Source organism: Ochotona curzoniae, unplaced genomic scaffold, assembly GCF_017591425.1.
Source record: "Ochotona curzoniae isolate NIBS_2020 unplaced genomic scaffold, NIBS_Ocur_1.0 contig_1014, whole genome shotgun sequence".
Lineage (NCBI taxonomy): Eukaryota > Metazoa > Chordata > Mammalia > Lagomorpha > Ochotonidae > Ochotona > Ochotona curzoniae.
Window position 1 is genome coordinate 27,576,162 of NW_024464920.1, and position 26,866 is coordinate 27,603,027.

The 26,866-nt window shown below is 41.9% G+C and overlaps 1 protein-coding gene across 1 annotated transcript in view; it reads left to right on the plus strand.

Annotated features, from left to right (window-relative positions):
- Positions 1-26,866, plus strand: part of PTPRR (protein tyrosine phosphatase receptor type R) — a 184,391-nt gene that overhangs the window by 95,676 nt on the left and 61,849 nt on the right. The window contains exon 5 of the mRNA XM_040990059.1: positions 8,503-8,771. Coding sequence (XP_040845993.1) covers positions 8,503-8,771 — 269 coding nt within the window. The remainder of the gene's footprint in view (positions 1-8,502; positions 8,772-26,866) is intronic.

The following is a 26,866-nucleotide window of genomic DNA, read 5'->3' on the forward strand; positions in this document are numbered from 1 at the left end:
TTCTTTTTGAAAATGCAATATAACATAACATGAAGTTTACAGATGGGGTTTAATACATTTTTCTGTGTCTTATTTTTTTTTAAATTTCACAGTTTTAGAAAAACAATCCTCCTTGTTAAATGCCCTTTTCTGATTCTATCCACAGTCAACAGTGTTCCAAGTGTTGTATTGGGTTTTATTCATTTGTGCTCCCCATGCTGGGAATAGATTTATGTTAGAACGATTGGGGCTCATTCTAGGAAAGAAGAATCAGAGTGGGTCTGAACTTGAAGAATATACCACTAGTGAGACATTGAAGGGAGTGAAAATGGGCTTGTCTCTGAGTTCAGATATGGGAGCAACAGGAAGACCCTAAAACTCCATTGGAACAAATCTGAGATATCCTTAGGTCAGCCACTGAGAAAGATTTCTAGAAATTACGACCCAGTAAAGAAAATAGTTAAGAAGAGAGTAAGAAAATGAATTTTTACTCTTAAATGGTGGAGATTCTGGGGGAAGGACTTTCAAAGAGAGGAGGTCGGTGGCTTTACAGGAATTACGGGAGAAGCCTGTGGTGTCTTCCCAGCGTCTTGGGCAGTGTGCTTCGTTTTCACGGCTAATTACACTTCTTGCTTTAGTACAGGAGTTCTCAAGTGTTCTGCTATCAGTCATAAATAGGATGTTTTTCTATCTCACAGGTGAAAAGGAAGAGGTGGGGGAGAATAGAAAGAGGTAGAATGTGGTTAAAAAAAAGAGAGTTCCGAGGAGAAGGATAGCGCCCTGAAGATCAAAGGCGAGCAGAACAAGTGGAGATGCAGATTCAGACAGGGTCTTTGCGCAACCAAAGGGGCAAGGAGAAGCAGACTGGAACTGCCTATGAACATGTAACATATACATTTTAAATGTTTATTGTTATTATTATGCTCCAAGGTCAAGTTTTGTAAGTATAGAGATCCCCCCGCGTCCCTCCTCTTTTTCCCACTCCATTTTTCTCTCCCATCATTTCCCCCCACTTGATTACAGTAGGATAGCTCTCGCATTACAGTTACTGGTTTAACATTCTGCTATTTCAGTACATCATGATATTGTAGATATAGGCACAGGTAAAACAAATATGTATCATATCATCAAGGTGTATTTGACAGTTCCACTGGGAGTCCTCCATTTGTTCAGGAGAACAGATGCTTACCGCAACATATCCTCGCTTCCCATTATGTTGGTCTCCATTATATAGTCCGTCCTTAAGAACATATGTGTATACTTGTTCACCTATTCTAGATTCTGCATTTCTAAGTCAGGGATTCCCTAAATATCCTACAGATTCAGAGAGTCGTGCATTAGGTTCTTGTGGCAGCAAAACCCAAAGAAGCCACTAGAGTAAAAATGATAACTCCTCTTTGGCTGACATTTGCAAATCTACATAAAAGTCAAAAATCTAGTTAAGTCTGTTCCAAGAACTCTGTCTCAAAATATGGGTGATTGCTACTGGTTTGGCCTATAGATTCACCCATTTGTTCAGTCAGCATCCCTGCACAGTATCTGCCATGAAACTCTTGTCGGCACAGTGGGCGAAAAAAGAAAATAAGACAGATAAAGTGTCTGCTGTCTTGAAACCTATGTTCTAAAAGGAAGCAAAAACAATGATTGTTTCAGAGAATGAACTATACTGTTTGATTTCAACTAGACAACATTTTGGAACAGACAAGATTGTGGCAATAGTGAAAAGATCCTTGGTTGCCAGCAGCTGAGGATAAAGGGAATGATTTAGTGGAAGATAGAAGATTTTAGAACACCAGAACTGTTCTGCATTCTAAAATGGTGAGAATGTGACATTATGAACCAATCAATCAAAACCCATGGAGCATGTAACACAAAAAGTAAACCCTCACCTACACAAGAGACTTTAGTTAATAATAACAGCATATCAATATGGATACATTGGTAGTAACCAAGGCACCTCAATAATGCAAAATGTAATAATAGAGGAAATTGTCGGAGGCAGAGGGGAGAGGATGTTACATAGGAACTCTACCTTCTGCTCAATTTTTCTGTAAACATAAAACTTCTCTAAGAATAAACTCTATCATTTGTTTATAAAATGGAATAGCGCGAAATGCCATGAAGAGGGTAACCTAACAGTGTGTGAAGGAGCAGAACAATCTATGACATTTGAGATGTACAAAAATGTGGGGAAAGGCTCTCCCGAACCAATGGTAGTGGGTGGAAAGGGCTGATGGAGGAGTACACGGAACCTGTTCAGGGTCAAAGATGGGAGATGAGGGGGACTGTGTACCTTAAATGGCCCTGATGCGACATGGTATGTGTGCGTAAGACATAATAGTCTCTGCTGGTGGAGAATCTTTGGGACATAGAAGAAATGCATGTGGGATGGGAGGACCCACCCAGAGGCTATTTTTTGATGTGTGTGAACATGGAGAGAAGCGAAGGATTGGGATTTATTTGAAGTAAAACTGATGAGATTTTCGTGTCCAAATCCTTGGATAGATGGGAAAAATTTAAGGAAGACTCCTAGATTCTACGGTTTCTTGACCTAAGTGACAGAGCTCCCATTTGGGGAAAGGAACTTGGCCTGGGGTGGGAAGCAGTAAGCTAGGAAGAATACCTGCCTGGTGCAGTAGCCTAGCAACTAAGGTCTCGCCTTGCAAGTGCCAGAATCCCATATGGGCACCAGTTCTAATCCCGGCAGCCCCACTTCCCATCCAGCTCCCTGCTTGTGGCCTGGGAAAGCAGTGGAGGACAGCCCAAGACCTAGGGACCCTGCACTCATGTGGGAGACCAGGAAGAGGCTCCTGGCTCCTAGCTTCAGATTGGCGCAGCTCCAGCTGTTGCAGCCACTTGGGAGTGAATCAACAGACTAAAGATCTTCCTCTCTGTCTTTCCTTCTCTCTGAATATCTCACTTTCCAATAAAAATAAAATAAATCTTTACAAAATAAAATGAATTCCTTTGATTATAATAATTCTTAAATAAACAAAATAATGGAATGATAGATCTTAAATATGCCTCTGCATTTTAATATAAAATATCACTTCAAAAAATAGAAAATCAATAGTTACATAGAAAGGAATTGATATTCATCAGAAAATATAACCTATGTTAGGCTTACAATGAAGGCATGCATATCTAAAGCTGTTTATCACGGACAAGTCAATAATTCACTTTTAGGAACTGCCATAAATAATTCTGTAAAATGACCACTGCTTTCTAAGAGTTCAAGGTGATTGTTTTTTGATCTTTATTTTAAGTACATATCTTGTTGGAATCTTTCAATAACAGTTACACTACCACCTTTGAGATCCTCAAATTCATGTTGTAATTATCTTAGCTTTGTTGATTCCGTGGTAAAAAGAAAAATGGATATAACTCAGAATTTTCCTTCTGACACTGCTTATATTTATGAACTATCAAGAGTACATAAAAATGAAAAGGTGTGTGATTTTATTATAAAGTTATGGAAGTAAATTGCTATAATGAGGCTTGCATGTGATGTATAACAATAGTATAAGGTTTGGCAGAATTGCTGAAATGTGGAATATTGTTCACTTTCCTTAAAACACACACAGAAAAAAGAATATATGTTGCCAGGCATAAAATTAGACAGGCATGACATTTCAAATGTGTGACTTATTTAGCACCTCTCCATATAAACCCAGTGTGGGTGAAGCAACAAATAGACAAATACAATGTTTTAAGAAAAAAAAATATGTGGGCAACTTCCAATCCATTCAGTCTCTTTTACATGGAGATAATTTATAACTAAGAAGAATTATTTCTTAAGCTTGAACAAAAAAAAATGGAAAGAACAGTATTGTCGAATTTAGACCCTCAAATGCACTTGGAGGTTTATTAACAGGTGCATGGTTAACTTACGAAATGTGGGTACAATCAGATTGTTTCTAGAAGGTACTCCTAGGAATCGTGGAAAGGCAGCTCTTTGAATTAACAGAAACATGGCGTGTTAGAGTCATCTACATGTGAGGCCAAGAGTTTCTGCAGTCCCATGCTGGAAACAGAAGCCCCATGTATGACGCCTTGCTGTAGCCTCATCATCATACAGTGAATTCCTGTGAAACGTGTACATGAATAATCACACTTTTCTGATTTGTTGCATTAATCCCTAAAGATGAAGGGAAATGGAATTCAATTCCTAGCTGGAATGAATGGTTACACAACCATTTTCATAGTGGATATATGTCTCAAACTATTTTTCAGAATTTTGGTGTTAAGAATACAACCCTCTTAATAATAATAGTAAAATAATTACAATAGTAATTACAACAGTAAGTACTTTTTCTTCCATTTATTGCACTCTAACTAGTACATAGTTTACCACATGATACTAAACAATGTAATTCAGAGATAACAATTCAGAGATAATTTACTAATAAGAAAATCAAAATTCGTAAATTAAAAGGGATTCGACCAAGCACATTCATGGGTGTGAGGCAGGAGTGTGGAGGAGAATGGTGCCAAAGGGATTGAGATTCAAATCCAAGTCCACTTGAATTGAGAGTCTGGGCACTTCATCACAATTCCATTTATCTCCATCAAAAAAATGTATCAATTTCATCTGATTACTCTGTCTTGTGAACTACTACTTCTGGTCAAAAGCAGATTGCATAACAGACAAGAAAGCTGGTGTTTACCACAAACCATCCATCCAGGAAGAAGTGATAATGTGTACCACGTCATACCTGGTTGTTGCAGACACACCTTTATTTTTGCACTTAGTACCTTGTACTGGACATGATCTTCACACCTCTCTCTCTTCCGGAGGCCTGCATGTGCCTAAGGGACAGAGCCACAATATTTCACTTCCAGAATATGGTGGGGATTTGATTCATGTGCGTCTAATTAAAAGCAAATAGTGAATGAACTGTCTCAGAACCAATTGCAAATTACTGCAAAGAACACTAACCATTAATTGGTTAGTGGCATCATTTTAAAATGTGAAGATATTTTAATCCAGATAGAATGCTTTATGCTGCAAGATTATAAAAATGAAAATTATAAGATGCAATAACCTTTCAAGAGATTTTGGTTAGCCTGTTATTTTTTTTTTCTCTTGCAACCATTTGATTTGTTATCAGGACTGTCCATCATTCAATAATCTGTTCTTTTGCTTTGTCAATCGATCCACTGCCTTTATCATAGCTCATCCTTCAAAGAGGTCTAACAATGATGGAAAAATATTGACTTGTCCTTGCTGTCGTGAGCTCTTAGCTTGAATTTCATAACAAAATGAATTCATGTGGAGAAGTCTTCATGTGTTGTTCTTCAGACCTCAGTCTGTGTAGGGAAGAATCTGGCATGCTTGGAAAAAAGCTTTGGAAGAAAGACATAGGGGTTTTTATGAAACAGTAGAGTTAAATGATGACATGCCTGAGCACCAGAAAACCCGGAGTCTAGACTTGATTTCTAACCTTGCATTAATCATTCAACCACTCTAACTTATATGTGAAATAAGGAGATTGCACATGATTATCTTTAGAATCCCTTACTCTAGCATTCCTCAGTTGTAGCAATACTAACAGTTGGGACTGGCTCTGAGTGGGGATGGAGGGTGGGTGGGGGTGGGTTCCTATGCATGATATCTTGAAGCATCTCACACTTTTGTCCACTAGGTGTCGGTTCCATTCCTTCTCCATCCACTCCTCACCAGCCTTGACAACCAAAAATTGTCTCTAGACATTGTCAGTGTTTCCTGAAGAGCGAAGTTCTTAGTTGTTGCCACTTGAAACCATTGCCTTATAGCTTACTTACTTCCATGGTCACCAACCTATTGTCAAGTAGCAAGCATTTGGATTTGTCCACATTTTTTTTTCCAGACAACCCAATCTCAAGGGTATTTTTGAACAGTGTCATGCAAGTATTATATGTTCTTCACTTTCTGCTCGTTCCTAATTAACGATGTAGAAATCAGTATGTGCCCTTACTACCAAGAAATGGGTTGAGAAGTTGACCTCTTACAACAGATAAACAGATGGCTGCTGGTTAAATAATTTACAAAGGCTCCTCAACAAAAACACTAGCTCATGGGTGGCAATGAAGGACTTTAGACTAGGCTCTATTTTTTACTAAGATAATCATAAAATGACTTCTCAAAAGCAATTGGGGTTCAGCATTTCCTTGGATTTCTCATTTTTCGTATTAAAAGCATATTTCTCCAAAATCTAAGTATAAATGATCAAATGTACCAATAATGCATATGATATTTAGACCTGAAGACCTGAGAATATACAATCATTTGCTTTACCATTCTCTACTACATATACTTCTTAAAAGGCACAGTGTAATTTTCCTTGACTCAAGAAACTGACTTCCCTTAATTTTTTCAACAAAACTGCTACCTTTTTGTAGCTCTGTGTTTAGCTTAACACAACATGTGTCATCCAGTTAGCACTATTTTACTGGGTATCTTGTTTTCCCAGTATGGTGTAATGCATACTGTGAGGGTCATGGAAACATCAGAGAAGCAATTAAAAACCTTGGCCTCTGTTTATGGGATAAAGGCCTACATCTTTACTATTTTCTAGGCAATAGTCTAAAGAAAACACAGTATGTTCATTTGAAAGTATTATGATCAGGCTAAGAATTATCACCATATTGGACACAACTTTTGTTTTTCCTCTTTTTAAAAAATGTATTTGTTTTAGACAGGTAGACTTACAGAGAAAGGAGAGGAGAGAGAGAAGAGAGAGTTCTTCCATCTGCTATTCACTCCCCAAATGGCCACAATGGCCTGAGACAGTCTGCAGCCAGGAGCCAGGAGCTTCCTCCAGGTCTTCTGTGTGGGTGCAAGGGCCCGAGCACTTGAGCCATCCTCTGCTTCTTTTCCAGGCCAGAGGTGAGGAGCTGGATCAGAAGTGAAGTAGCAGGGACATGAGCTGGCATCCATGTGGAATACCAACACTGCAGACAGGATTCGCCTGATAAGCCATTATGCCAGCCCACCAACATGTTTTTTTTTTCTTACGTAGTATTTTTCATGGGAATATTCTGAATCCTTTACTCTTCAGAGTGTGACTTAGCTTGACCCTGCCAGACAAGGTGAAAACCATCAGGATAGAAGCTTCTAGCTTTAGAAAAAGTAAACTGACATCAGAAACATGAAGGGTTTCTGGAAATGACAGGCATATAATGTACCTAGCTAGTTTTTTCTCACACAAGCATGCTTCCTTAATTTTTTTTCCTTATACGATCTTTCATTCTGCAAAAAAAAGGTGCTCTTAGAGGCTGTGCTTTTGAAATGCAGTGGTGACAATGAGAGGTACTGCGGATGCGATGCCAGAGTTGACCTTTTTGGTGGTGGATGGCAAGCAGCAGAGGCAGTGTGCAGGAGCTGGGCAGCCTGGACAGCCTGCAGTCCTGAGCTGCATTGCTGGTGGGCTCGGTCGTGCCTGCTCCCCATTGTTTCCCACAGACCAGTTTTCTTCTGTGCAGGGGCATCAGAAAGGCCTCTGATGACCATTCCATGACCGTTGTCTCTGATTCCCTGCTTGTTTAAAGTTCTTTAACATAAAGAATCGATTCTTTTTTTTTTTAATCTCTCTGTCCTCCTTCCACCTTCTTTCTTGTTACTATCATTTTGGGATATTGGACTTGATGCCAAATTAACCTGGGTTCTCTCTCAGTATTTAAATAATTACAAAGCTTCATCCTACATGACAATTCCTGATTCTAATTAGAATCAAAAATTAAGAAATAAAATTTTATTTTACATCATAATGTTGAATTATCTTTCTCACCATTAGGAATACAAAGGTTCATCAAACATTTCATGGGAATTTGCATTATGAAAAATATACAATATTTAAAAGTTTGGGTGTGCAAAAAATTATCTTTTGATCCCATTTTCTTTAAACTTTTTGGAATCTTTCGTAGCTTTTTGAGCAAGCTTTTGCACAAGAGATATGGGTGGCACATGTTCTGAGACCTTACATATTTGAGAAATTCTTTCTGTTGGTTTTCTCCTTGTTAACACCAGCCTAAGTGTAACAGCCACGCATCCTTTGAAATGCACCTTTTTCCTCACAGCTATGAAAATTGGTCCTGTTTTCCTCCCACATGAACTCCTCTTTCAATTGCAATACATAATTTTGGTCTTTTATTTTTAAAACTAAGAGTGTTTTTTATTTCATGTGGCTAAGTTTCATAAAAATGAACGGCAGGTTTTTGTTTTGTTTTGTTTTTTTGTTTGTTTTAGCAAAAAAAACACCCTGTCGTTTTCAGCCCATGTGACCCGAAATGGACAATGAGTCTTTGTTTTGGTTTGTCTTCTCTTCCAGGTTTGGGTGGAGAAAATCATACTTTGTTGTTCAAAATGAGAAAATGTGACAGGAACATTTTATATGAGAATATCCAAAAGGTTCATGGAAAAAAAAATGTATGTTATGAAAAATATACATAGATTGCAAAAAATTCTGTGCCAAAAGACGTGTATTTCTTAATTGCTTTTTTCTGCACAAACTTACTAAAATACTCTCCTATTTTCTTTTGTAGATTCTTTACAGATTAAAAGAAAAGTTTCAACTTTCCTTGAGACAAGATAAAGAGAAAAATCAGGAGATCCACCTATCACCTGTCACATTACCACCAGGACAGCCAGAGGCGAAGACAGCGCACAGTATGGTCCAGCCTGAGCATGCCCCAAAGGTGCTGAACGTCATTGTAGACCCACAAGGCCAATGTTCCGCTGAGATCAAAGCTGCCGCCTCTTCCTCCGTCTGCCATTCTCCCTTCAAAATGAAGCCCATTGGACTCCAGGAGAGGTTAGCACTTTTTCCGTATCCTCCTGCATGCTTCTTTTTTTGTGTTGTAAGAGTGTTCATCATCTGAAAAGGACAGAACCAGAAAGGGTTACATTTGTCGTGATTGGGCAGAACCGATCACCCCCAAACAAGCAGCAGAAAGAGAAGTGTTTTATCTCTCTCCCCAAGAGTGGAGCCGCATGACACAAAATCTTTTAGGTGCATCTGTCTCTGTCACACTTCTGTGGCCCCAAGCGAAGTCCAATCTCAGCTGTAGCACAGTGCCTGTCATCATTTACTGAGTGCTAGATGAGGATCATTAGCCAAACATACAGTCATCTTGTTTAACTGCCATCAAGCTCTGCGAAGTAGAGCAACTACGAACTCAAAGTGTTTCCTGCCAAAGCCTACATGGTTTTTAGTCACATAGACAGTCTATGCCACAAATTGACTTCTTAAAAAAGGTCTCCTTCTACTTCCTCCAACCACAGTCAACATTACATATCAATATTCTTGGCATACTTATACATGCAATGTACATTATACCCATACACTTCCATTAGAGGCAAAGCCAATATAACAAAACTAGAATATGCAAAATGTGTGATCAAAGAGTTCATTCTTTAATTCCAAAGAAATTAAATAAAACTTTTCCATACTATTTCTTTTTTTTTCCCCAAGATTCATTTGTTTTACGTGAAAGTCAGAATTACAGAGAGGAAGAGAAATCTTTCATCCAATGTTTCACTCCCCAAATGGTCACTATGGTCAAAGTTGGGCCTGTCTGAAGCTAGGAGCCACAAGCCTTTTCTGGGTTTCCCATGTGGGTGCAGAGGCCCAAACTTTGGGCCATCCTCTGCTGCTTTCCCAGACTCCTTAGTAGGGAGCTGGGTCAGAAGTGGAGCAGCTGAGACAAGAACAAGTGTTATTACGGGATGCCAGCTCCACAGATACTGCATCCTGGTGCCAGCTCCCATGCTATATCTCATCATGAGGAACTTCATTTTTATTTTTAAAACATGATTTACAGTGTACCTATCATTGCATATTTGAGTAGTTAGGAAGGTAAGAAATTCTCAAGGTACAATCCTTGATTCATTTTCCTCTTATTTTCCTGTGTCTTTTCTGTCACTACTCTTTGATTTCCTGAGGTTTCTAGATTACAGATGTAAATTTTTATTCTACTCCCCAAATGTACTGTCCTATGCAAATGGTCATGGTACACACACACACACACACACACCATTCAGAACATAAAACAAAATTGGTCATTCAAAATTGTTTGGAAAGTATTGCCAAAGAGCAATGAATGTGCAAAGAGAGATTTACTTCCGTGAAGGCATCTAGGATGACCCTTGGATGGCACTACAGAGGGAAGCCAACCAAGTTCTTCTATTCTCTTCCTTCCTCAAAAACCTGCTGAGATCCTGCTGGATTTACATGGGGATCTCTGAAGTTCTCGCACTTGGCTATCACTCAGTTGCTGGGGAGGATTCAGCCCAGGGAGGTGGACAAGATGGGCCTTTCTTCCTGAGACCAGGTGTGGATCAGGAAGCTGAATTCCAAGTCCTACTCCGTCATACCCCAATTCGGTGGCTTCCCGTGAGGAAAGCACGCCTTACTTTCTTAAGCTTGACTTCTTAGCTTCTTTCACTCTTGCCACCCACATCATTGCTGTACATTTAGGTTTACTTCAAAGATAAACCGTGAAAAAGATGGAAACATCACTGGTAACCCAAGGACAGGGTAGCAGGAAAGTTCTGCCTGATGCAGCCAGTAGCCCATCCGTAGAAGATTAAAGATCATAATAAAAGTCTGAAAATCTGACTGTTTTTGTCATCAGCGTGTGGCCACCAATTCCAAGCAATACCAGTGTAAAATAGTGTAGGATAGGAGCTGTTTCCAGCATTCTGCTTGTGGCATACCACCCCTGGGCATGTTGGAATTTCAAGGAGCAGAAGTTTAAATATCCATGTTTATTTAAAACGAATGTCTGGGAAGGCAGGATGTAGGAGTGATGCTGTCTTCTAGATCTTTGCCATCCATGAAGGTGATGCTCTCAGACCAAGTGTGTTCAGTGTTACATGTCCTCTGATCTACAAACTCTCCTACCTATCCACCCACTTCCTTCCCACCGAGAGCAGAAGAAATTCCTTCCGCAGGGCTGTAGGTCACTCCCTGCCGACCACAGCCTTCCATTATTTTCAAAAACCTCTTCTTGCTTATACCAGCCCCTTAGTGTAGAAACATATTTTCTATTGTGTAAAAGAAACATCATCCTATCCCACCTCTGGCTCTTGTCTTTCATTCCGTTCTCAAACAAACATCTTCGTAGAGGGGAGAACTTCAAAATGTTCATGGGAAATGCGCGCTGTGAAAGAACTGAGCATGGACTATAGGGTTATTTTTGTTTCCAACAAAATAAACTCATCTCTAATCGTCCCTTTTCCATGAACTTTTCAAGGTACACTGTTTATTGTCTCATTGATTGACTTCTGTCTTCCACCCTTGTTGCTTCCTTTGCCCACTCCTATCAAAGCGATCCAAATACCAAAGCTAAAGCATGCTTCACTCCTTTTCTATCCACCACTGTGCATGACTGTGTACTACTGGGTTAGGAAGCAGCTGCATTCATGTTACATTCAAGCATCATCTCACTGCCCTATCCCACTGGCAACACAGGAAACTGACTACTTCTAAGAAACCATCTCCCTAAGACACATCCCAGTCACTTATCCTCCTGTGTCAGACCCTGCTGCTGAGCCCGTTGCCCTGGGGCTGAGACCTAAAGGACACGGAGCTCCAACGTACAGACTTTGAGAACAGCAAGTGCATCTCCAATCAATTCACATTCTGCCTTACCTAACACCCACATCCTCACAGGGGTCCTTCCACTGAAGAACTGGCCTGCAGAGCTCAAAGGCCAGCTCAGAACTCCAATGTCACTGCTTTCTTTGCAGAGCTAATAAAACACCAAGCAGCTTGGTAACTCAAGTGCGCAAGAGGTCCAAAGGTGATGAACCGGCGGGGAGGGGAAGAAGGAGGTGTAGGGGGATCCAGGAGGAGGAAAGTGAAGCATTGCTTCCTCTGGGAAGCCATCTGGATTGCCTCTACCTCCTGTCCCTTCTTTCTTCACCCAAGCTTTCTCCAACCCAGCTCTGGCTAGCTGCAACTCTTCTGCTGTCTCTGCTTTAGTCACATAGCCCAATGTCACACTGTATTTGTAGCACTTCTTGGGTGTATTTTTAAATTGAGTTCGCTAATCAACCTTTCCCTGTAGGCTCTATTTCCTGAGGGCATATGGATGATTTTATTTTTCCTTTATTTTCACATATGAAACATAATTCCTAGAGAGCAAGAGTTTCTAGAAATAGGTGTTAAAATAATTGAATAGATTAAAAAATGTTACCATGGGTAATTTTTTTAAAGCCCACTCCCAGGAGTAAGAGGAAAGCACTTTGTTTATTCTATAATCCCTTTATGTTCAATTCTCACTTCCATTTCGCTACTGTGATTCCCTGCCAAGATGGTGCAGTAGGGACAGGCATGAGATGTTTGCATCCCATATGGTAGTGCCTTGGGTTCAGTCTCACTTTCACTACTTCGAACTTCATGCTGATGTGCCTGCCAGCAGGCCACAGGGGACGGCCCGAGCTCTGTGTCCCTGCTTTTCACAGGGAATACCTGGATTGAGCTCCAAGTTCCTGGTTTCACTCTGGCCCTACCCTGACTGCTGTGGAGAAAGAACCCAGAAAATCAGAAATTTCTATCATTCTATCTCAAAAATATATAGTAAACGAGTCAATATTTTTAAGGGAAAAAAAGCAAACATGGCATAATGAAACATCTTAAGAATGATAAAATAGGAATGGGAAACAGTATTCCATGAAGTCAGGAAACTTTTATGACAGTTTGAGGCCTTAAAAATTTATGCTTATGGGTTCTAATGGTGCATTGTTCAATAGCTTCATGTTTGATTTGCCGTCACTTCAACCCGTAGCACAGCAGTAATCCTCTCTTCATTGCGTAAAAGTCTGGCTTCATTAAAGTCACCACAAGACCATAAAGGCCACATTATGAGCCATTTGTTTCAAAAAATCTATTGGCCCATTCCATATAAATCTCTTAATGCTGATGGAGAGCATCCATTACTCCAACTTTTTTACTAATAAAATATAATATCCAAGTGGAATTTTAAGTAAAAGAAAACATAGAGGCTAAATGTATATGTTCAAATGGGTTCAAAGAAATTTCCAAGACTGAAGAATCTTCTGAGATGGAGGACCTAGATTTCCTTTCTTTTCTCCCCATTTACAGTCACCAGATTGTACTGAGTTGTGTTCCTCCAGTGTTATTATTGAATCGCTCTTTCTGTAATCCTCACTCTGGTCACAGCTCTCAGTGCTTCATAGTTGAATCAGTGTGGCCAAATCATAACAGAACCGATATATGTTCTCTCTTTCATGTGTATTGTTTTTTTTTAAGATTTATTTATTTATTGGAAAGTCAGATATACAGAGAGGAGGAGAGACAGAGAGGAAGATCCTCCGTCCGTTGATTCACTCCCCAAGTGAGGGCAACAGCCGATGCTATGCCGATCCGAAGCCAATATCCAGGATCTCCTTCTGGATATCCCACACGGGTGCAGGGTCCCAAAGCTTTGGGCCGTCCTCAACTGCTTTCCCAGGCCACAATCAGGGAGCTGGATGGGAAGTGGAGCTGCCAGGATTAGAACCGGCACCCATATGGAATCCCGGGGCGTGTTCAGGGCAAGGACTTTAGCCGCTAAGCCACGCCACCGGGCCCCACATGTATTATGTCATTTTTTTTTTCTGTCTGTATCTAATTCTCTTCTCCTCTTCCATTCATACTGTGTACTTCTGTACTCTCAGGTTTATCTTGCTATAACACCTCTTGAATTATCGCACTTAAAAATTCCTCACTAGCTCCACCTATGTCTCTAGGGCAAGGTATAGACCACCTCACTACAGTCTATCGCTTGGCCCTGACGCTTCTCTTTAACTCAAATCCACAACCCCAAGTCACTCACCTGAAAGTAAACTTCTGCTTTATTCTGTGTTTGTGCTCAGCCCACCTCCCCAGGATGCTGTGCCCCACCGTGAATGCCACTTTGCTTCTTGGTTCCTGCTCTGTCCTCTGACTTTCTGTCTCCTGGTTCCAGAGCCCACCACAAAACTTACTGCCCCCACCCCACCCTTGGCTCTTCAATTTATCCAAGTCCACAAAGATTTATAATCTGTGGATCCCTCTCTACTCCACTACTCTCATCGTGATTTTCTCTCAATTTGACAAAAGACTGAAACTGGTTTTTTCAGAGCTGTGGCCTGTCCCTTAATCAGACTAAAAGAACTACAATGACAGGAACCATAGCCCTGTGCATCTGATGCTCTGGAAATTGAAATCTGTGTTCATGAAATAGACCCAATAATGAAAATGAATCCAACTCTCTTGTTCTGTTAAATAGAACAGATGCCAGATGTCCAGAATCTTCTCTCAGTTCTTTGGTGAGATTTCCTAAAAAGCATAGCCTGAGACAAGGATACCTAGATTCATGTTCAAGTGGTTCATTGAGAACACGCTTTCAGGAGGTGCCTGCTAGAGCATCAGGAGGAGGAGAACAGGGTTCCGTCCACATTCTGATGACACTGGGAACCCTGCAACACAGGTATCTCTTGTTTGATGATCTCCCCTCCTTGACGCAAAAATGGGCTGAGCACCCAGGACCCTCAAACCAGTCACCCATTCACTTCAGGTCACCAGGTAGCAGTGGCAGAGGCAAAATTTCTTAGGTACCTCTGGATAAAGCAGTTCCCAGCAGGTGGGGCTGGTTCCCCAGGGAGGTGGCAGTAGATACCTTGGCAGTTGGTTCCTCCAGCAACGAGAAAGGAGATAAGGCAGCAGCTCGCTGAAGGTGATGGACATGATGGACATGGAGTCCCAACAGCGTAACGGTGCTTCCTAAAGGTTGCAGCACCAGTTAGAGCAGAGCTAAGTTCATAGTCCAGGTCTGCTTGATCTTTCCAGGCCTTTATGCACACCAGTTGGCCTCCTGCAAGTAAACACCATGTGTTGTATCCAAAGATGTGACACAGACCAGTACACACAGTCTATCCAGCATGACTTGCTTGCTCTCACTGACAATATCCGGGATCAGAGCATACCACATGACAAACAGAAGTCATCCCCATTTGATCTCAAAGAACATCAATAAAAACAAGATAATTCAATAAGGCTTGTTGACCTTTACATGCATCATAGTGCTTCATCCTCATAAAGAACACATTATTTTCTCCTTATATGGAGGAAACTAATGCTCAGAGAGCACAATTTACAGTCCAAATAACTTAATAATATGTTCTTGGGAGTGTACAGATGACATAGAGAATTTAAACCAAGCAGTGCAGTTCCAAAGGCTGTGCTCCCAGCACTCTTCATTGCTCACCCTTTGAAACAGAGGGGAACACACTCCTGCACTCTATGGAAAGCAAATGCAAAAAAATTCACAGAGCGCATCTATTAACACAGATGTCACACTGTCACCCCTCTAGGCAGAGTTCATGCTGGACTTCCAGAATATTTTTCATACTCTAAATCAAGCCAAGTGCAGTACTGCGAGGGAGACTTGAAACAGCCATTAATAGCCCCTGTAGAAGCTCATTGTCTGGTTCCATCTTTTTTTCTTCTGGTCATTTCCATCCTAAAAGCCCCACAGTCACCTGACATTAAGCACAGCAGTGAGAGTGAATTCGAGCGGCATGGAACTCGAATAAGAGGGAGATATAAGACAACAGTGCAAAAAATGAGAAGTCAAACACTGTTGTGAAGGGATATGGTAACAAATGGGAGGGATCTATTGTTTTTTTAGACTATCTGGATCATAACTTATCCCATTTCTCACCTGTATGGTGGGCTGATGGGGCAGGAGCCACAGCAGAGGGACAAATGTTCAGACTGCTAGACTCAGGCACTACTCATGCTGTCAGAATAGAGGGGCCATGATACCAGGTAATGTACTGGATACTAACATACCATATGCCAACACCTGTGGCAATGTGTTCTCTCATACAGGCTTCACAGTAGCCCTTGGAATAGTCCCAACTATTAGTTTAAAATGGTATTTTATGCCCACACAAGGGAACAGGGACTTAGATTGTAACATGCCCAAGGTCACAAAGAAATAAAATGAAGTTGTAGGTTCAAATCAAGGCAGTCTTACTACCAAATCTACACAGAAGGGTGTTCCACTTCCTCCTAGATGATACAAATGATGACATGTTCACTTTCTATTATTTTTATTATCATATTCCTGCAAAATACTTCAATGGGATGTTAAAAGAAGGGAGAGGATTTATAAAAACACATAAGCCCTTCTATATCTTTATGTGTCACATTTTTCTTCTCTGTAGGATAGACTCTGCAGCATTTTGGGTAGATAGGTAGGTTTGAATTTTGGAATTTACATAAAATCTTTGAAAAGGTGATTGTCATTGAAAATTAAAACTAAAACCCACCAGAACTAAGAAAGTGTAAACAAAAGTTTTGACATCTGCCTAAAAGTTAGTGGCAAGTCATAAAATTAAGGGAAATGACCGTGGATCCAACTCAAATGATCGTGGAACCAAGATATTTTGAAAGAAATAAACATAGAGGAGTTCTGCCTAAACGGGGTGGAGGGTGGAGGGTGGGGGGCAGGGAAGTTGGGCATATTGGCCATCATTTCTTCACAATTACAGGCCTACCTTCTCTCCATACAGACTCTGACATGTTTGAGACTTTGTGGTTGAATGAGACCCCAGAGTACAGACCTGGAAGGAGCGCCACTAGCTGTACCAGCCCTCCCCTTGCCCCACCACACTTCCCTTGTCAGTGACCTCTGGGAGAATGACAGGAGTGAGTCCCATCAAGTCCTTGTCCTGTCGTGCCTGCTCCCAGATGCCTTAAGGGTTAGAACAGAATGGTACTTCCCTCCCCTTCCATCCTTCAATCCCTACTAACTGGCAACTGGAAATATAAGGGCTTCAGCTTTACCAGGTGGTCTCCCTGGCCACTCCCACGATGGGGTGGGGGGGCATTCCCTGGAGCATGCTCTATTTTCTGAGAGAAGGATGATTGTTTAGCCTTTAGCTGCATGATGTCAGCGTTTCTAGAGTGTTCCTACCACTCTTAGGCTAAGGAAGAGGGCGCTGGGTGCAAGCTGTGCAGACTCATGTTGGCTGATTTCTTCTACCTGTGATCCAGTTCCAGCTTCCCTTTGCAGAGTCCTGACCATGGGGCTTTTACAGTGAGACTGCCTGCAAGTGTTAGCTCAGGGACTACGCTCCAGATCTGCACATCCAGGTTGACAGAATTAGGTGACGTGGCCTATTTTACAGGAGTGTTTGAATCAGGGCAGGCACGGACAATTCCCAGTGTAAGCTTTGCTTCCTATTTTGAGTGAAACCAGCTCTAAGTCTTCGAGGCTGTGTCAGGAGGCTTTCCTGGCAGCTTTTTCCTTTAGGTTTGCTTGAAATGTGTCATAAAGCCACAGTTTCTGGGCAGGCATTTGAGGCAGCCGTGAGGAATCTATGTGGAACCACCATATCCTACACTGAGTGTCTGATTTGAACCCCAGGCCTCCGCTTCCAAGCTAGTCTCCTGTGGCCCTGCACCCATGGAGGCGGCGACGAATGGCTCAGTGTCGGGATGCCTGTCACCCCGTCTGAGCACTTGGCTTCAGTCTGGCCCTGTCTCAGCTACCGCAGACTTCGGGGAATCAACTAGCTGGTAAAGACTACTCATGTCACTTCATGTTACAAATCAAATTGTAAAGCATGTTTTGAAAACAAAAACCTGGCGTTCAGGATCCCACTGTGTTGGGGACACCAAGAAAGAAGACGCCACTCTGTTCTCTACAGGGACTTGGACAGACCCCAGAGAGGAACGACAGTTACAACCATACAGGTGGCTTATGCAAAATTTAGTTCGTTTTCACCTGATTTTTTTTTTTTTTTTTGCTGGAAGTAAGTCATAAAATGCGAAGTGTCATTCCAGCTTAACATGCCTCATGATTATCTGCCTTTAATTTGGGCATAGAAGAAGGCTGTGTTCTCACCTAACATCTCTGAAAGTGGCCTAAAGGAAGCCCACCTGATTGTATACGTGGAAATAGTGCCCTCTACTGGAACACTTTATGTTGACATGGGTATCTGTTCATTTTCCCAGGGGCAAAAAAAAAAAAAAAAAAAAAAATGCTGTTTTTGAAGGGGGAAAAAAAATCCTTACTGACTTTAATGTGCCATCTGGTAAGGCCCAATTTCTTTCAGGAGACCTTACGAGAAGGTTCTCAATTTAGTGAGGAAAGAACTGCAACTTGAGAAACAACAAATGATAAATTGTTATGAACATTTTCAAACACAGTAGTTCTCTAACCATGTCTGCCATCTATTCACTTTATTTCTCATTTGGCCCACAAGTCATGTGCCAAATGCAGTTCGCTTTGCCCAGGCACGCCCTGATGTCTAAATCCATAAGGAAGCTATTCTTCCCTCTGATTCTCTCTGATTCTTCACTTTTGCAAGCCCTCTCTTACCTGCCTAACCTTACCTCCTCTTCCCCTTCCCTTACCCCCTCTTTTTCCACCTCCACATGGAAGCCAGGAGCCAGGAGCTTCCTCCTGGTCTCCCACACAGGGGCAGGGTGCCAAGGCCTTGGGCTGTCCTCTGCTGCTTTCCCAGGCCACAAGTAGGTAGCTGGATGGGAAGTGGAACAGCCAGACATGAGCTGATAACACAGGGGATCCCGGTAGGTGCAAGGTGAGGACTTTAGCCACTAGGCTACCATGCTGGGCCCAACAAGGTAGAGTTTTTAAAGGTTTGTTTTATTTATTAGGAAGTCAGAGAGAAAGAGAAAGAGAGACTCTTCTCCCACAATGTCTGGGACTGGGGGCAAGGCTGAATCCTGAAGCCTAGAACACCATCCATGACTCTCACGTGGGTCTCAAGGATCCAGGTACTTGGGTCATCCTCCACTGCTTTTCCAGCTGCATAGCAGAGAACTGAATCAGAAACACAGCAGTCAGGACTCGAACCTGTGCTCTGGTATGGAAGGCTGGCACCATCAGTGGCAACTTAACGTCCCGTGTTACAGCATCAGCCCCACAAATTGGAATTTTAATCCCATTTTAACCAAGAGTGAAAAGAATTACATGCCAAAGGACATAGGAGAGTGAATATATGAAACAGTGGCAAAGCACTATTCACTGATAGCTCAGGTATGGAATTAACCTAAGTGTCTACCAACAAATGAATCAATAAAGCAGATATAGCAAACATACCCAATGGAATACTGTTCAGCCATACAAAATAACGGTATCCTGTTTCTGCTGTAAAATGGATGGAAGTAGCAGCTTTCATGTTGAGTGAAATAAACCAGGACTGGAGAGGTGTAAGTAACACAGGGGTTGTCTCAGACATGGAAAGGTAAGACACCAGTTGAACATAGGAGCCTGCACTACAAGCTGGGAAGCGCTGGAGCAAAAGAAGAGAAGGAAGTTAAAGAACACGCAACAGTGTTAATGGAGCCACAGCAGGTTCTGGCATTCCTAGGCACAGCAGGGCGGCTCTGTTTCACAGTAATGGGCTACATGGTTTTTAGAAATAGGCTGCCTCTAACTACCTCTTCCTGCCTCCCCTCTTTTCTCCGCCCCCCACCACACACACTCACTGTAGGAGCTCCTGAAGGGTTGCCTGAGTGATCCAGCTAGCCATACTCAGCAGATTTCGCCTTACTCTTAATTTTCACCTCTAGATGAACGCACTTGGTTTTAGGAGATCAGGGACGGGTACAGTTGCCCCTTGCCACCTCATTTCTGAGTGACTGAATTTTCCATCCGCTCCATATGCCCCTCCCCCAAATTCAATGACCCCTCTGTTCCAGGTGGAATTTCCATAAAATCTTTTTTTAAGGAAGACTTTATACTGATCCTGACACTGAGGAAAGGAAAACCATGTCATCAACTGATTCTTTTTTTTCTGAAAAGAAGGGTCTGTTTAGGAGACTGCAGCTTCCTGCAGGTGAGGCAGGACACCCTTGTCTTGGAACATTCCACGGAGTGCTGCGTGGGGTGTCTGTCCTTGTTGTAGTGCCCCACTGTGCGCTTCAGCGTGCCCACCTGTGTTTCTCAGAGTCCGTGGAATTTGTGCAAAGTTTCTTCCAGCCAGTTTCCTGATACAGGCGGTCTTTGTCCTCACCGTGACAATCAGGGCTTGCTTGGCCATCACTATTCTGTTTTCAAATCCACCTTTCAAGTGTGCTTAGCTGGTTGGAGAAAATGCTACTGCGCTCGTCTCGATTCATGGAAATGTAGTAGGGGGTGGAGGTGGAATGAATGGAAACCACCCCTTTTCTAGCAGTCATGTAAGGGAAGGAGTTAGGTGCTGGGACAAATTGAAGTGAAGTTATCTTCTGTTGAACAGGTGAGAATAAAAAAAAAAACAAGCGATCCATAAGGTATTGGGAGAGGGCTGAGGTATTTGGCTATTTGACTAGATTGAGCAGAAGAGCTTCCTGGATGACATTTTGAAATCAAGTGCACAAGAGACATTGGAGTACTTGTGCCTCCTGTTAAATGTAAAGCACTTGAAAGCAGTGAGAGGAAGAGGGACTCACTGGGGAAATATTATGTAAGAAATGACTGCCCAAAGCGTTTTCAGTTCCAATTTAAATGCAGCCTTTACTAATGACCTGAAGGGGGCGCCAAGAAACAACAGTTTGCTCTAAAAACTTTAAAAAAAAAAAAAAAAAAAGATCTTGTGCCAAGAAAGAAGTACCCAAGCTTGCAACCGAGTAATGTCAATGAAATCTATGATGAGGAGGGCATCCTCCAGCTATTATTTTTAATGGTTGCAAAGCCCAATAGTTTTGTCCCCTTAAGGTGGGAGAGTGTGTACAAAGCCAAACTACATTTGAATATCAAACTTCACAATATTGATTACGGGTAAATCAAATATGGCTTAAATGTAATTACATTTTTCTTCATTGCTCTTACTCAAATACTAACTTGTGTAATTTAGTAAGTGGAAGTGTAAGGTCTTTGGGAGAAAGGACCATACCTTTTTTTGTTGTTGTTGCTGTATCCATGTATTTTTGTTTGTGCCAGTTGAGGTGCACGTCGACCTTCGTGCAGGTTTAATCCTTTGCCTCATTCCAACTTGCTGCCAGGGCAGTGGGCATGGGGACCGTTGTAATGGGAAGTTGATGTCGTATTTAAGGACCAGGGCATGTTATAAAGCAGAAACGCCACTGTAGTGTTGAGAGCAGTGGTTCCCAGCCCTGATTTAAAGTCATAGGACTTCAAGGAAATTTTATATCATTATCTCTAAATAGAAAAAATATTTTAGAGGTAGTCGCAGAAATTCAACCTCAACCGCTTTTGGGAGACACTAGGGGAGATGCTAGTGAAGGGAGGAGAGCTGGTTCATCCACCTGTTGATTTATCTGCCTAGTCTGCATGATATCTAGAAACATATGGCCCTCGTGCCCATGGGGCCTGCATCTGTGCAATCAACGGAACACACGTTAGAAACATGCATGGAAAGCGCCGAGTCTGTACTTCACTTGGGCAGACTTTTTCTGATGTCCCTGTTCGCTAAGTATTCCCTAATCACTATTTACAGAGCATTTTCATTGTGGTAAATGAGCTAGAGATGACTTAAAGTATGTGAAAGAACATTTGTAGATGACTTGCAAATAAACACCATTTTATATACACAGTTCAACATCCAGGGATTCCAATATCTGCAAGAAATCCAGGAAACCAGTCTCCCAAGGTTACCAAGAAACGTACACACACACAACACACACACACACACACACACACACACACACACACTTACACATTTAAGTATTTGCAATAGGTGTTCTTTAGATACGCACATTGGAATATCTAAGTGTCACATATACGTGTGAAAAAAGAGAAAAAACTAAAATAAATGTCACATATACTTACATGACTTTATCCTACTGTATATTTTTTATTTTCACATTTATTTAGCTATTCAAAAGGCAAGTGACAAAGAAAATAAAAGAGAGATCTTCTATAGGCTAAATCACTCCCCCAAAGCCTGCAACAGCCTGGCTCAGGCTGAAGCCGGGAGCCTTCAGATCCTCTAGAAGGCTGACAGCAAAAGCCAACTTGGGCTATGATCTGGTACCACCCAGAGAAAATAGCAGAAACCGGATCAAAAGCAGAGAACCTGGAATGCAGACCAAAGGCTTCAGTATGGAACGTGGACATGTCAAGGACAAATTAACACGCTGTGCCACGGTGCTGGCTCTCTCTCTGTAGACAGTCCCATTTGGAATCTATAATCTCGGAGATTTTGGTCCAAGTTCTAGAATATTCCCATCACTGTACAGCCAGTGGCAGAGGTGCTTACAGAAAGGCCATGCTCTTACCCTTTGTCAGGAGTGGAACCTGGGAGCTGAAAACAGCTCATAGGTTGCAAGCTGGGGGACTATTCTAACAATCTTGTAAACCCAGTTTTGCTTTTGGCTCCACAGTATCCGGGGAGGCTCTTACCTGCTCCACTCCACAGGGTCTTTATAATTAAATGTATTGCTAAAATTATTAGGGCCACAGGATGTTGGCACTGAAAGGCACCTTCCTTAGGGTTTTACTGACCAGGAACTGAAACAAAGCAGTAACAAACTTGTTTACGAAGAACTGCAAGAATCCTATGGGAACCAGCTATGAGCCTGTGTAGCTGTGAATTGGTGACTGCCTGTGGAGGAATCCACAGTGTGATCAAACATGCTCCCAGGGCTTCTAATGGAGAGCTTTGCTGGAGCAGCCCGCCGCCTTCTCTAACATGTCAGAGAGTCTACTTCTGTATAGATAGCGTTTGATTAGCAGCCAGAGAGAGGGAGAAACCTCATCCACTGCCCGTATGCTTTCCTTCAACAGCTAGGGCTGGACCAGGCTGAAGCCAGGAGCCAAGAGTGCAGTCTTGGTTTCCTACACAGGTGCAGGGAACCAAGTACCTAAACCAACTCCTGCTGCATGCTGGGGCTTACACCAGGAGGCAAATCCAAAGTGGAACCTGGACTAGAACGCAGGCCACAGGCAGTGTGACTCGGGCAGTGGCAGTCTCATTACAGCTGATCTAATTGTATGCCTTTTCTTTTTCTTTTTTTTTTTTCCTCTACCTTTGCATTTATTCTTTGTGGGGGAGAAAACATTGGTATCTACATGGCAGCCATAATATGTGATGCAATTGCTAGTAAACTTCCCATTAAGAATTTTTGTTTCTTTGTTTTTTATTTGTTGTTTATTTAATTTCTTTTTATGCCACCGTTTCATAGGCTCTGGGATTCCTCCAACCCCTCCCTATGCCCTCCCTGCCATGTTGGATTCCTCCACATTGTTGCAGTAGTACAGTTCAAATCCAGTCATGATTCCTTCATTGCGAGCATGTACCATGCATACAGACCAGCATCCTATTGTCCAGATAAATTCAACAGTTTCTTGGGGAGACCATCCCTGGTCTGAACTCAGATTTGGAAAGAACTTAAAATGTAAGATATAACTGGCTCCTAGGACCAGCCTCTGCAGGCGAGTCAGAGAACCATTTTCCCCCAAGGACAATGTGCAGTGCACAGAAACTCTCCTAAGGTGGCTGTAGGCAGATTTCCTCCAGTGACTGCCCTCTCTGCAGTAACTGGGAAATTTGGGTGTGTTTCCTCATCCTCAATTCCTGGTGACAGGGTATAACAACTGAGTATGTTGGAGAAAAAAATAGAAAAAAGCCACTTAGATTTCCTGATTGAAATATTCCTGCTTTTCCAAGATTCCAGGGATAATTTTACCCCATTGTGCTTTATTTATTCTTAGTCGAACTTGCAGGGATTGTTTTCAGGGTAGTGTCAGGGTAATTGTTCAGACTTGAGCTATGGGCCAACCCAGGGGCATTCTCCTGGGAACAGCCTGGCTGAAAGATACAAAAGATCCCTTATCAAGAAGATTTCTTCTTAAACATAAAGAAAAACGAGGAAGGGCTTGACATGCGATAAAGTAACAACAAAATAAGTCAGTGGCTGAATCTTGCATGTGCACTTAGTGCGTAGTTAGATGGCAAATGAATCATGTCCCCTTCAGAATGGGATGATGTGTTAAATAAGGCTCCCTCCCCGCCCTGAGCATCTACACACTTGCTTTCTTAGGCAGGCAGTATTGGTCATGAGACACTATACAATATTGGTTATTTTGGGACCTCAATATACCTCCTGCCCCTATTAATTTTTGGAATTTTAAGTAATACTGTACACAAAATATGTTTTTACCATAAAAGTGCTGAAAGTATAAAAAGCGAGGACTTTAGCTCTAGGCAACTGTGCTGGGCCCAAGCGAAAACAAAAATAGTTTCATAGCAAGTCTCCTTATAGAGATAACCACTACTAATGTTTGCCATGTAAGTGTCTGTGTGTGTGTGTAATATGCATGTGTACGTACACACCACCCATAGTGATTGCTGGCAGAGTAACAGCACTGGCAGCAATAGCAGCAGAAACAAGCACCAACAGTCCTAATGGTCAAGCAGTGGCGGCTACAGCTGGCCAGCCAGTCGGTCATGGCTGTAACAGAATTCAGCAGCCTACTAGCCCCCCGCCCCCCAAACCCCCGCACAGGCAAAGCAGCACCAAATACAGCAGAAGCACAAAAAGCAGCGGGCTAATAATATGCGAGCAAAGGGGACGGAAGCTGTGACCATGGCTAATGTAGACCCGGGAGGCCGCAGTTACATCAACCTGTAGAGCTCCTCTGTCCCAACTCCAGTCCATAGTCCCAGTGCAGCCCCAGTCAGCCAGTGCTGCTGGCCTCCAGGGGGAGTGAGTCGGAAAATGGGCTTTTTCTCTCAAACCCAAACAAATAAATAATAAGCCACTTAAGAGTCACATTGCACTGATTATGTAACACATTCTAAGTGTTGTACCTATAATATTTCAATGAACACTCACACCAGTTTGACGAAGCCCAGCCAGCCTTCTCTGTCAGTTTCTGCAGCCACAGTTTCAATATGGAAAAAGAACTGTATCTGGACTGAGCCGTTATTCTATGGACAATATAGTAAAATAACTATTTTTATAACTTGACATTGACAACTGTGAACACCCATCCTTACCTTATGGTAAAGAACTAATGTACATGCAGATTAAATACTGGCTCCAAATCATTCTTAATAGACAGCACCTGAACTTGAACCCCAGCTGTCTGACACCATAATTATCTATTGAGCACTACACTTCCACTTCATGCAGAAGTAGCAAGAATTCTAAAACACAGTATTAAGAGTATTTTGCCATTTGTACATTCTTCTATATCAGGAATGTGAAGCCAGTTTTTTCTTCCAAGGGCCACCAGGTACACATCGTAGGCTGTACAAAATCATCACATTAAAATTAGCCATTGTCAAATCATTGAACTTCACATTTTTCTTACAGTTGCCTTGGCAGAGCCAGGCTAGCTGCTTTTTATGAGCCTTATGTTCACCTCTACTAAGTGAATAAAAATTTTTTTAAGATTTATTTATTTGTATTGGAAAGGCAGATACACAGAGAAGAGGAGAGTCAAAGAAGATGATCGGCCCTCCTATGGTTCACTCCCCAAGTGACCACAACAGCCAGTGCTCTGCCGATCCGAAGTCAGGAGCCAGGAATTTCCTCCAGGTCTCCCATGAGGGTGCAGGGTCCCAAGGCCTTGGGCCTTCCTCGACTGCTTTCCCGGGCCACAAGCAGGGAGCTGGATGGGAAGCCGGGCCACTGGGACTAGAACCGGTGCCCATATGGGATCGCAGCACGTTCAGGGAGGGAACTTTAACTGCTACGCTATCTTGCCAGGTCCAAGTGAATAAATTTTGAGGGGGATTATCTCATTGGGAGAATAGAATAAGAGGATATGAAATAACTTTAAAAAGTGGCCATTTTTATAAATCCCAATTTAAACTCTTAAAGAAAGTATGTTTTGCAAACGTTTGTACTCTTACTTCATTATTCCCTGTCAGTTCACATATTTTTCTTTGCATTTTTGTCTTTTAGGGTCTCTCATTATGAATCCTTACAGAATTCTTAATATTCATGCAGCTTAATTTGTCTTGATTGTTAGTTTATAAATGTGCCTCCACATACTTAAGTGCTTAACATGTGTTTGCAAATGAGTGAATAAAGCAGTAAGAAATAAAATTTCAGAGTCCACACTCAAAGCAGGTAGAATTGTAGTGGGCTAACTTCATGTTCCTTCAATAAGATTGTTTATTGCTAATTACAGTGACAATCAAAGAAATACAAAATAGCAAAAAACAGACAACGAGTAAATACTGTCCGTTCTTTTGTTCCCTTTTATGACCTCTGATCTTGAAAGTTTAGTTTATGAAGTGTTTTTGCAATGTTCAGCCTGTGTGTGCACCTGGGATTGCCTTTCTACGATTCTCCCTCTAATAAAAAGTGAAGATTGAAAGCTAAAAAAAAAAAAATCACTCCAATACATTAGTAAGATTTTATGCTATGAGAACATCTTGGGTATTGAGAAATGTGTGAACCCTCCGCCCCCCGGGGACATTATTAAAATTACGTCATCTCTAATGATTTTAGACTTCCAAGAATAGCAAAAATTTAAAGAAATTTTTCTACTTTAAATACAAACTAACCTAAAGGGAAAAGGATGTCCCCAAAGTGTCTTGGAACTTTTCGGCTTAACATTTCAAACTTAAGCTTTGGGGACCTGGCTTGATGTAATTCCCAGGTCTCTTATCTGTCATTTTGTCTTGTTACTGTAGTTGCTACTGGTTTTCAACTTGTACACAGGAAGCCGGTGCCAATCAATTTTGTTCCCAAGGTGACAGGAAACCCTGGTTGGTCAGATGTTGATTGTGCTTGCTGTTCAGGCTCCGCCCATCATATTTTCTTCCCTTTTGGCTGAACTTAAGACAAATTAATCAGTGGTTGACATCTGGCAGACAGTTTTGGTGTCTTCTCAGTGATTTGTTGACCTGCACAGTTAAAAGAGTAAACAGTAAGTGAGTAAAACTTAGACACACTAAGCTGCCAAGAATTCCTCCTAAGGA